At 38.3% G+C, this 12951-nt stretch overlaps 1 protein-coding gene across 3 annotated transcripts in view; it reads right to left on the reverse strand.

Annotated features, from left to right (window-relative positions):
• LOC122076131 (carbon catabolite repressor protein 4 homolog 6-like) overlaps window positions 1-12655 on the reverse strand; it is a 68105-nt gene extending 55450 nt beyond the window's left edge. For all 3 annotated transcript variants that reach the window (XM_042641427.1, XM_042641425.1, XM_042641424.1), the window contains exons 1-4: window positions 12492-12655; window positions 12095-12380; window positions 11644-11810; window positions 3293-3358 (exon numbers count right to left, since the gene is read on the reverse strand). In XM_042641427.1, coding sequence (XP_042497361.1) covers window positions 3293-3358; window positions 11644-11810; window positions 12095-12380; window positions 12492-12560 — 588 coding nt within the window. In that variant the 5' untranslated portion in view covers window positions 12561-12655. The remainder of the gene's footprint in view (window positions 1-3292; window positions 3359-11643; window positions 11811-12094; window positions 12381-12491) is intronic.
• Between the last annotated feature and the right edge of the window lie 296 nt (window positions 12656-12951).

Genomic DNA, 12951 nt, shown 5'->3' on the forward strand with positions numbered 1-12951 from the left:
TTTTTTCCTTTATATTGGACATGTAAACGATGGAGAAGTTCAGTTTTAGATTTTGAATAATAGAAATTTGATTGAGAGTTTTTGGTTTTGAAACCATGGCTGCCGATTCCCCCTTCTTCTTTCTCTGAAATTTTCCCATCTCTTCTCTTCCATTCTTTTGCTTCCCCTTTATTTCTTCTCCTTCTTTTTAAATTTCTGGTTTTTCTTCTCTTTCCCTGTTCTGGGCGACATTACCATATCTGAAAGGAGGCGTCACTGCAGCTTTGTCTCCAATCGATTGACTCTAGGATTTGGGTCGAAGGTAGCCTATACCTAGGCGACTTACCCCTTGGAGTTTCTGATCTTACGTATCTTCTATGGTGAGAAATCAGAACAACAAACAGACTGAACCCTAGCTTCCGCCAGATTCAGTTGCAGGTTTCACTACAGGTCTGATTAGGAGCTTTTGAGGCTTGTCGAACTTGGGTCTACACTCCTCTTGCTGCTGCGATCCATTCCCGGAAACCTGAGGTCGAGATTTTCTGTCCAAATCCTTCTTGTTCTACCGCCTGCCCTCCTCTCTTAGCACTGGTTCAGTTTATCGTGGAGAAGAAGAAGATCAGTTTTTTAAATTACTGGCTAGACTTTATTTCAGGTTATACTCCCTTTGTTTAAAAATTCAGAATAAGCCCTTATATTAAAGTTTTTAGTTCTAGAACTACCCAGCCACCAAATAATTATTTCTAAGGCCCTGCTTATTTCTGAAATTACAAGAATACCCTTCAACCATTATACTTGAGTTTAATTACAGTTTTGCCATCTAGTTGAAGCCCTATTTACAATTCTGCCATTCAATTTTTGGGTTGAGTTATTTGATCATTATTGTGGGTCCTAAGCGATCCGATTTCAGTCCTTGGAATCTGGATCCTCATCAGATAAAACATTGACACAAGAACCACTGACAAGAAAAAACTGAAGACAACCAAAAAAAAAAAGAAGAAAAAAGACAGCAAACAAACTAGTACACTGGCAGCATAGAGAAGACACAATAAATCCTGTTTTGAGACACCATTTCTGGTGAGAATATCAACATATTGTCCAACCTGATCATCAGTCTCATCAACACGAGACACGCCTCTCTATGTAGTGAGATTATTGATGTAGAACAGAAAGGGCTGTCTCTTCAAATAGCAGGTCCACAAGTCACGCCAGAAATCTAATGATAAACAAAATTACAAGCTCTGACCTCAGTACGAAACCCATCAGTAGTATCACTTTTTGTATTCTCTCAGCAAATTGAGAAATTCCATCAACTGACCACACTTGAGCAGAAAACCATCAGGTTCCATAGTCTCGATACGGTTCCTTTCGTTTCTCATTTTAGCTATGTAAAGTTATACAAATTTTCTCATAATGCCTGTGATGCAGCATTAAAGACATACAAAAGGAGGAGGAAGAGGGGAGTCGGCCAGGGCAAGGACAGCTAGGGATTTTGTTTGCTTTGATGGGATCTAGTTTCTATTTCAGTATTTAGTAGTTTCTATTTTCAGTAGCTGCTAATTTAGTTTCTATTTTCGGTTTTAGTAACTAGAAGACTTGCTATTTTACAAGTTTCCTATTTCAGTTTTTAGTAACTATGAGAGTTTCTAGTTTTGTAACCATCCCATCAAAGTTATAAATAAAGATGAGAGCTCCCATTAAGCCCCACGATTTTTATGAACAAGAAATTATGCTGCTGCGTTTCTCCTCTGTGAGTTGGCTTTGTGTTGATCAAAGTGGTGGACTGGTGTGTGATCCGGTGACTCTTTGCGGTGTGAAGCCCAAGTGGTTCCTTCAACCTATTTTCCTTTTCTCTTCTATAGTATTCAAGGTGCTAAAGTGCTGGTCTACAGTTACAGGTATTCATCTACTTTCCTTCCTCAATTCTGTCCAGAGAAATAGGGATCGATCGGCACAATTTTCTAGTTCTGCCCAGGTCAGCCCAGCCGCTAGTTTTCGCTGATCTTTTAACCTAAGGTTCCCCTCACCTAGGGAGTAACTCAATCCACATCTGAGCCCTTTCTGTGCCTTGGTTGCTGAGATATTCAAAGTCTCCCTTTTCTTGTCTTTTAGTGGGATTTTCACCCAACTACTGACATCGATAGAGATTACTGGCCTTCTCTGATTTCTGCCCATTCTCTGTGATGTTTTAAAGTTGATTAGACTGTAAGAGATAATTATCAGCCTCTGTTTGGACCCTACTGGTCTGTTTGCTGATCGGCCCTAAGGGATACTTTTTACCGAACTTGATATCTGGCTGGTTATGTCTTGTCCTCTTCTAGTCTGAGTTTGTTACACTATTTTGGTTGGTTTTATGGTTGTTCTTCTCATAATGCCTGGGGGGAGGGGGGAAGTCAATGCTACATTTCTCTCCTTAATGCTCGTAGTGCAAGGCCACCAACATTTATGAGTCTACAAATATTATTCGAATCAGTGATTAGATCCCTTTTCAGTGTCGCACAGTTCCAGAAGAACATTTCTCTGAATTAGCCCGATTTTCTTAATTACTCCCACCAAAACAATGAAAACCGATAGATTGTAACATGTAAGTTTGTGAAAGAGAATTTAAATGAGGGTTATCCTAACATTGAGGAATGCACAGTTTTTCTATTTGCTATTTGTCTAAGGCTGCAATTTCTCAGTGAATTTCCTAAAGACTAGGTCCAACATGCAATGGATGTAGGACTCTTCAACCTCACGCTCCAATATATCTACCCAAGCCAGCAATCACATTCATGCTGCTCCAGCTCACCAGTTTCCAGAAGCTGACATTTAAAAAATTGGTAACTTTTTCAAAGCATTTCCTATAAGGTTAGAGGATAAAGAAGTCAGCCAAATAAAGCAGGGATATTTTTTGGAGGTAAAAACTATATTTATTGAAGAACTGATGACAAATAATGATTGTATCATCCACGACCTAAAATGTAAAACCTTGATCACTAGATGTCTCATGACATACTTTAAAAACTTCCAACAAGGTCCAAACTCTCAGCCTAGTTGAGGAACTTATAGATAAACCCAAGAAGTAGTGAAACAGAAGAAGTGAGAGAGTTCGTCCTGCCCCAGGCCGTGAAGGGACACTTGGGGACCTGCTTACAATAATAACAAACAATATGGGTTGTACAACCATGCATCAGGGATCCACTTACTATAATAACGAACAAAGTAGATTTTGCAACCATGCATTGACTATATCCAATTTCTTTCGCTCTTTGTTAAAAAAAAATGAAAAAATAAAAAAATTGAGAGGATAATATTTTCCATCAAAACTTACCTTCCAAATGCCATCATATCCTTGGTGTTTTAGAGCCTCCTCTAAGTCCTGAAATCTATCAACTTCCTGAAAGGTGGAAGATAACAAGATGTCGGATGTAAATTTTAGATCACATGAAGAAAAATCATGACATATAGACATGGTAAAGATTCTTGTGGGAGATATCTGGGTGTATTAATAAACAAAACCATCATGTGCACAAAAACTAAGTTAGAAAATAAGAATAACCACAATAAAAATACATAAAACTGATTATTTGGGAAGAAACCAAAGGAAGCCAAATAACGCAATGTATTTAGGCAACCAGCCATCTTCAGGTTTAAATTGGATTTGTATGCGCAAACTAACTAACTACGGAGACAATCCCCATCCCTCCCCAAAGGGGCAAAAAACGAAGTAGAAAAGAAGCCAACAATGAGGTGAAGGGTTTTAATTGTTAAGTGAAGCAAAGGTTCAAGAACTTAGAAAGATATTTAGGGAACGCTAGGGTATAGAGTTAACAGCAATAAGATGAAATGCAAAATCTGATGGAGGAGAAATACATATATATATATATATATAGAGAGAGAGAGAGAGAGAGAGTGAGTCCTGTGATTTCTTACAAGGGAGTCCCAATCAATTGATTTGGGGCTGCCTTCCTCTATTCATTATTTAGCAACTTAATCAGCTTACCACAAGTCCCAGTAGAACTAGAAATACCAAAACATATTAGGAAACTGACTAACTTAATCAGTCCTAACTGAACTAGGACTGATGTAGATAAGTCACTTGGGCTTATTTTATTGCAAATAAGCTTTGGGTTGTGTTATGTATGTGTTGGGCCTTTGATCCCACGGGTTTTCTTTGAAATGGACCACTTTAATGGGCCTAAAATATGGGTAGAAGGTAGGAAAAGGGGATTTTATTCATTAGTTTAATTAGTTGCTATTTAATTCAATAAATGCCCATTATATTTAATTCAATAAAGGCCCATTAGGCCATTAGTTGGTTGTAAAGTCCTATATGGACTATTAGTTAGTTAGTCCTACTCTATGTTGGAGTCATAAAGTCAAGTCCTAGTCCTATTTTGAATTCCTAATTGTGGTAGGAGTGTCTAGTCCTATTGGGAAACTAGATCCTAGTTGTATTAGGAGTGTCTAGTCCTATTGGGAAACTAGCTCCTAGTATTAGTATGATTGTAAACTCCCCCTCTATAAATAGAGAGGCATATGTCCCATTATTGGGGAGATTTGAAAGAAATAAAGTTTGCATTTATGAAAGAAAGTTTGCAACTAAATGCTTAGAGCAGTTGAGATAGCTGTGGGTGAGAAGCCCAGGCTGAGATAGCCACTTCCTTTATTCTCTTTCACCCTTCTCAACCCCCCATTTGTTTTATTCTTCTTTTTTTTTTTATTTGCTGTAACATTCAAGAGGTATAGTTCAGATTTTGATAAAAGTCTCCAAAAATCAGAACCGATCAGCAATCCTAGTGGGAATAGGAGAGAGATTGATCTCCTCTCTCTCTCTTCTGTACTCTGTTCAGCCAGGTATTCAATCAGGGTATTCCAAGCCTCATAAGGGTCCCACGATCCTTACCTAGTCACTGTTGGAAGCATTCAGCTGATGTTCTTGAAGGTTCTTCTCAGTTTTCTCTCCGACGTCAGAAAATCAAGAAAGCTTGTAACTTCACAACTAGTCGTCAGAATCCTCTCAACTTTGGGGGTTTTTGTACCCTCCCTAGGGACTATCTAAGCCCAAGAATACAACTCAATCGGACTCCTACAGCCCTGGCCGCACCTCTCTCTCTCCAGCTCTATAACAGGTCTTTCTCTCTCCTATCGGGTTAGGTTTTGGGCTAGTTTTGCTCCTATATGGGTATTGTATCCTTGGGGATTTATTTGATGGTATTATTTCTTCGTTTCTTACTCCTAGTTGTATTGTTTGGGATTATAAACTGCGGAGTTAGTTACTTGCAATCTACTCCTGCATTAAGTGGCATCAGAGGTACGGTTGAAGAAAGCTCCAAACAATCTATCAGGGCCTAACCGAAGATGGTTCCATCAGTTCGTTACTTCACTGGACAAAGGGATACATTCTACATCCTTTATTGGTTAGATTCTCTAGAGGAATATTTTGACTATTATAACTTAACAGAGATATAAAAGCTTCAAGTTGTTTATTTTCGGCTGATTGGTCATGCTAGAGATTGGTGGAGAGTCCATGAAAAGCGACTCCGAGTTCAAGGACATGAGCCTAGGACTTGGGAAGAGATGAAGTAAAAGTTAGTGACACAATATCTCCCTGTATATTTCCAAAGAAGACTCTTCCCTCCATAGGATTCCCATCAGAATACATCTACTGCTGCCCAATCTAATGATCAGCTACATTATTTTCATGGGGAATTCCTTGAATGGATGAATGAATTGGACATGTACTTTGACAACTACAACTTAACAGAGACACAAAATCGCCAATATGCGTGTTCCCAGATGAATGATTTTGTACGAATGCAATGGAGAGTCCGTGAAAGGCAACTTCAAGCTCAAGAATGTAAACTTAGAACGTGGGAAGAGATGTAGTATGAGTTGGCAGGCATGTACCTATCTGAGCATAAACGAAACATGTACTTCCTTCCACCAGATGTCCAAAAGCCACCCACACTTGACAATAGCATGAAGGAATCATCGGCCTCTATTGCAAAAGAGCAACAAGAGAAGACACCTCTGACCAGTGAACCAACATCAAAAGTTGAGGTTAGTGTTAAAATTTTTCCAGCCATTCCTATTGTTGAGGAAAAACTAGTCATTGATGTTCCCATTAATGAGACTCATGTGGGAGAAGTCGAAAGCAACAAGGTTACCACAATGGACAATGAAGTTGAGACTGAGGAACTTGACACTACAACAACTGTGATGATTGTAAACAGCCAAGAGGAAGATCCTAAGGAGTTCAAGAATGAAGTTGTGTTTGAACCATCAATGGAACCGATTAGGAACCACCAGATAGATGAACCATAAGAGCTTTATGTTGCATTGAAGTTAGAAGAGATCAAAGGTGCATATGTAGATGACCCTATGGATACATCCAAAGATGTTGAAGTTGAGCATGTGGAGTTCGTCATCCTATTAAAGTATCTTGAAGATCGAACTCCTCACATTCTAGACTACATCTTTATTATTAAAGAGCTACCTGAATTTTTCTATGGCTTGAAGAGGGACGTGCACCATGATATAATCACCCTCACACTTTACAAAATTCGAGGACAAATTTTTTCTAAGAGAGGGCGAGTTGATGTAGATAAGTCACTTGGACTTATTTTATTACAAATAAGCCTTAGGTTGTGTTATGTATGTGTTGGGCCTTTGATCCTATAGGTTTTCTTTGAAATGTGCCACTTTAATGGGTCTAAAATATGGGTAGAAGATAGGAAAACGGGGTTTTATTCATTAGTTTAATTAGTTGCTATTTAATTCAATAAAGGCCCATTAGGCAATTAGTTGGTTGTAAAGTCCTATATGGACTATTAGTTAGTTAGTCCTACTCCATGTTAGAGTCATAAAGTCAAGTCCTAGTCCTATTTTGAATTCCTAATTGTAGTAGGAGTGTCTAGTCCTATTGGGAAACTAGCTCCTAGTTGTAGTAAGAGTGTCTAGTCCTATTGGGAAACTAGCTCCTAGTATTAGTATGATTGTAAACTTTCCCTCTGTAAATAGAGAGGCATATGTCCCATTATTGGGGAGATTTGAATGAAATAAATTTTGCATTTATGAAAAAAAGTTTGCAACTAAATACTTAGAGCAGCTGAGATAGCTGTGGGTGAGAAGCCCAGGCTGAGATAGCCACTTCCTTTATTCTCTTTCACCCTTCTCAACCCCTCATTTGTTTTATTCTTTTTTTTTTTATTTGTTGTAACATTCAAGAGGTATAGTTCAGATTTTGAAAGTCTCCAGAAATCTGAACCGATCAGCAATCCTAGTGGGAATAGGAGAGAAATCGATCTCCTCTCTTTCTCTCTTCTGTACTCTGTTCAGCCAGGTATTCAATCAGGGTATTCCAGGCCTCATAAGGGTCCCACGATCCTAACCTAGTCACTGTTGGAAGCATTCAATTGTTGTTCTTGAAGGTTCTTCTTAGTTTTCTCTCCTAGGTCAGAAAATCAAGAAAGCTTGTAACTTCACAACCAATCGTCAGAATCCTCTCAATTTTAGTGTTTTTGTACAGTCCCTAGGGACTATCTACGCCGAAGAGTGCAACTCAATCGGACTCCTACAGCCCTGGCCGCACCTCTCTCTCTCTCCAGCTCTATAACAGGTCTTTCTCTCTCCTATCAGGTTAGGTTTTGGGCTGATTTTGCTTTTATATGGGTATTGTATCCTTGGAGATTTATTTGATGGTATTATTTCTTTGTTTCTTACTCCTATTTGTATTGTTTGGGGTTATAAACTACGGAGTTAGTTACTTGTAATCTACTCCTGCATTAAGGACTCTACTAGTTAGACTAGGAAAGCTAACTCCTGACATAACTTTAGCCCTAGCCAAACTAGGACTCTCCTAGTCAGACTAGGATAACACCAAGGGAGGAGCCTGCACAATCCGCAGGACATCTCCTTCCTTCTCTTCTCACGACAGCCTTCTAACAGAGGAAATTAAAAGAATGGATGTGGAGGTATAGCAAGGGGATGATCATTTAAGGTGATGGTTGAAATTAGGATGGCTGCTTGGTGTAGGAATGTCTTCTACAAGGTTCTTGATTGATTCTTAGGTAATTTCTTGAATCAGGATTACAGCTAGGTTGTTTTCCTTCCTGTTGTACAAAGAGCCTACAATGGAACAGCATTGAGGTTACAAAAATTCTGTAGCAATTTGTTTTACTATCTCTTGCACTTGACGATACCTAGGCATTAATTGTGTAACAAAATTGAGCCTAACAAACCAAGAACAAGGAAGAAGAAGAGAATCGAGAGAGAGAGAGAGAGAGAGGTTGCTGAACTCACAATAAACTCAAACTCAGACTGTAGAGATCTGTTGTGGGTGGTGCCTTAACTTATAAATTTGTAAATACTATTGTAATCTGAATAAGAAACTAAACCTAGTTTAAAAAGGAAACTTACTTAGTCGAGGAAATCAACAACTTATTCCTCCCAACTCCTAACAACAATTAAAGACATAAAGCAATAAACGAAACCAAGATAGGGATTATGGACACTCCCCCTATTGTGGTACATATCTTAACACACCCCCTCAAGCTGAAGCACACACATCAAGGGCTCCAACATGGAACAACAAGAACATATATTAAGAGAAACATCAATCTCAAATAGTAGTTATAGACACCAGTGATCCCATGGAGAGAACCTTATTCAGGTAGCAATATCAGCTCAAGAAGATCAAACATCAGTAGCAATAGTAGATAAATATTGTGTGTCGAATAAATCCAACATAACCATCAACAACAAACAAAAAAGGCGGTGGAGAACACCAATCCGCAATCCAAAATATCATATCAGCAACATTAACATCAAAGGCTCTTCTCAGGGAAAGCAGGTAGTAAATAGTCATCCTAAAAAAGAAGACAATTAAAGGTGCAACATTCAACAGCTACATCAAAAAACTCTTTCCAGAAGAAGGCAAGTAGTAGGTAATAAGCTTCACAATGAAGACATATAAAAGTGCAAATATGGATGGACTTATGAGCCCCAAATAGAGGTCTCAGATAAAATTCCACCAATAAATAGGCAGTATAGGTTACTGCAAACCAACTAGCAACATCAGGTTGTTGGGGACTAGACACTATCATATTGTTGTGAACCAGACAACATAAGGTTGTTGTAGATTAGATAGGTTGCAATGTGTTGAATATTATCATCTTCAAGAGATTAAACTGTTGCTGAGGACATGAGTAGATAGATAGTAATAAATCTTCAACTAAAATAATCTTGAGCAGATAATAACTCCAATCACTGATGCCTTGAGCTGAGCAGATAATAATCTTCAATCTCTGTCTCAGTTGTAGCAATACACATGGACAAGTATAACAACAATAACAAACTCAGCCTTATCCCAACTTAATGGGGTCGGCTACATGGATATATGAAAAACAAATAATTTTCAATAATTGAGCATCACAAATAATCCCATAACCAAAAGCTTCACAATAATTGCCAATATCCCCCTCAAGGTAGCAAATCTGAACAAATAATCTCCAACCACTACGTCAGCATTGATGTGAACTTGAGCCCACCAAAGCAATAATATGGCAACATACAATCTCAATGGCAATTCTATAAATACTTCATGCAATCACCAATTGATGCAAAATCCGGGCCAAAATACCCAATCGGGTTTTGTATGGACCAATCCAAGTATACAATAGGCAATAGCAAGGGTTAATAGTAGAACTGAAACTAATTAGAATGTCCAAAGAGGTACGTGTTAGGTAACGAGTAATCTGGTAAAGAACCAGAATTTTTCAAGGGGCCATTGGTAAATAAGGAAGTAATGGGACACAGAGGGAATTACAATTTATTGTATGAGGACAAACTAGGAAAGAAGGTTAATTAATGAAGATGAAAGCATTAGAGACAGAGAGAGGGGCATTATTGAAATTCAAAGAAATAAAATAAGAAAACCAAGTAATGGGAGTAATGTACAGCCCTAAATTAGAAAGGAAATCAAATTAATGGGACTTAATGGTAACGGGAGGGGTAATAATCGAAACTCAAATAATAAAAAGGGGAAAATTGTAAGAGGTAACATGAGGATATCTTCTACCTCACAAAGCCAATACTCACAGCAACCATTATGAGAGAAGGGAAGAAGTTCTTCTTCCTTACTAAACCAGGGGAGGAAGCGGCAGTAACCAAGGGGAAAGACCAGCTCAAGATGGATTCTTTCAATCGAATCAATCGACTCCACGACTCCAACAGAATTCAGAAAATCAGTAATTCGAAGAGGAATTAATCAGCACAAAGGCCATCGACTCCATCAGATTCTCGAAGTAATTGACTCCACAAAACCAGCAAATACAGTGTGAACCAGAAATTGACTCTTTAGCAATCGATTCCAGAAATCTCGTGTGAACCATGGTATATCAATCCACAACAGAACCAAAGGAGGAAACCAGTATATAAATCAGCAGTAAAGACCAAAGGAGGAAACCAGTATATAAATCAGCAGTAAAGCAACCCTAGGAACTGTGAAATATAAGATAACTAATCTGCTCGATTAAGACCCATTGAAGGCGGTAACAATGGCAAATGCCATCATCTTCAAACTTCAGAACTTTGAAGTTTCACAGGGTACTAATGTAATGCAAGAAGGGAGTATACCAAGTCAAACGAACGAATGAACAACAAAACCAACAAATGATAGCAGGTATTTGAATTGGATTATTTTTCAGCAGTAATCAAACAAATGGCACCCTAATATTTTTTTCTTCGTCTTCTTCTTCATCATGGCTCTAATACCATATAATAAAATTAAGCCTAACCAACCAAGACCAAGGAAGAAGACGAGAACAGAGAGAGAGAAAGAGAGATGATGCAGAAGTTGTTGAACCCACAAATCAACAATAGACTCGGTCTGAGACTGTCGAGATTTATCATGGGTTGTCTCTATTTATAAACTTGTAAATACAATTGTAATCTGAATAGGAAACTAAACCTGGTCTAAAAGGGAAACTTACTTAGTCTAGGAAACTGACAACTTATTCCTCCAAACTCCTACTAATAATTAAAGACAAAAAAATAAATAAAAAGGAAGCCACAATAGGAACACTCACCCTATCGTGGTACATAACTTAACAGTTTGGATGAAGCATCAACAGCTTCACTACTTCATTAAAAATTTCTCTCAGAGAATAATCTGTGCAAACCAGCATGGTAATGTAGTTGATTGTTCCCTTAAAAAATGTGTTACTAGAAGAACTGAATGGCATCGAACTTTCAATTTGGAAAAGGGACAGACAAGTGGAACCTAACACAAGAGGTTGGCTCCAAGCTCATGAGTCTTTTTGTAAGTAATTCTTCATATTCATGTGGCAGCAATAAGCAGGTATTATCTGCAGTTCCAGCAATAGTTCTATACAGAAAAAAATTTCGACTGGCAGTAAAATCATTAAAATTAAAACCTTCAAAAAAAAAAAAATTAAAGCATATTTGCATGGTGTCATCCAACTGTTTAGAAGATTTTATGAGGTAATGACGGAGTTAGTTTACATATTGCTGGGACAGTGAGGAAGCTCAAGCAGATACTCAAAGGGACAAAGAGAAATACGATAGAAAATTCAGTATAACCATGGAGAAAGAAGTGGCGGCATCATTTGCTTCAATTAAACATGATAATCCAGAACAATGTAATCCGTTAATCCTTACCTGAAAACACATGATGTCAGGTGACCACAGTCGAAGCTCGAATAATATGTTTCTAACTCGCCGCTGCCAGTCTAAGATATGTGTCGGTATGTGAAAGTAAAGCTCCCGGCGATGGTTCATGGCCAGGTAGTCAGCAAGTATATTGTATGACAGGACAGTGAATAGCTCTGTAAATCACGACAATGTAGCAAATTTTTGCAGCTCTTGAAGGGAAAAAAAATGGAAAATGTAAAACAATTACGATAGCTACAGTTCCTGTTGAAATAAGAATATGAAACTAAATTGCAATCCAAATTGTTTCAACCAGTGATTCGGATACTAAACTAAATTCTTCAAACTTTTGCATCCAGAGAAACTTACGAATTGTAACCGTTAAATTTTGTAAAAGAAAAAACAATGTTTAAATTCCAATGAACTCACTAGAGCATAAAATTTGAGCGAAAAGCAATACCACAGTGAGGGGGTGGTCTTTCTAAAGCGTATTCCCAATTTCTGTAATCCAATGGTTTCGGTCCCCGGGTACGAGGAGGAGGCGGTTGGCCAACAGGCGGCCGTGAACGGAAATTTTGCAGCGGAAACCCACCACGGCTACCAAAACTACCTCTCCGTCCCTGCCGGAACCCGTAATTCGCGTCCCTCACGGACCTGAAATGTGAATCCCCGCTCACGAACGGCTCTGTGTTTTCATTCGACCGATCCGAAAACCCTCGCCGCCATAAACCTCGACCTCCTCGAAACTGTTAACAAATATAATGGATACACAGTCAGAGTAATGCAGTGATTCCGCCATTGATCTTTCGATAAACAAAGAAAAGCTTTTTGATTTCTTTCATAAACAGAGTACTTACAGATGCGCGGGAAGAAGACATAGTTGCAGCAGCAAACCAGAGGAATGAAGAAGAGGCGGCGAACCTCATGGTTCATACAGTTCCAGTTGAATCCATTCAAAGAATTTCAAGAAACTTCAGTTTTCTTCTTATTATTAGTGATAGTTCCAATGGTTTTTTAATCTAAAATTTCCATAACACTATATAAGTTTTTGTTCCTTAGATTTTTTTTTTTTTTTTTTGAATAATGCATCGGGAGATGGGAGGATGGGGGGAGGAATCGGTATCGGCCTTGACTGATCTCGGTTGTTGGCCGATACTCTATCCGTGGATTAGTATGGATGGAGGGTAAAATAGTTTTAAAAAGTGTTTTTAAATTGAACCAGTGGTATTTTTGTCCGATCCAGGCTGATCGAATCAGTATCAGCCTTGTGTATTAGCAGAAAACACACCTTTTTTTTTTTTTTTTTTTTTTTTTTTT

The sequence above is a fragment of the Macadamia integrifolia genome, chromosome 4 (genome assembly GCF_013358625.1).
Source record: "Macadamia integrifolia cultivar HAES 741 chromosome 4, SCU_Mint_v3, whole genome shotgun sequence".
NCBI classification, from domain to species: Eukaryota; Viridiplantae; Streptophyta; class Magnoliopsida; order Proteales; family Proteaceae; genus Macadamia; species Macadamia integrifolia.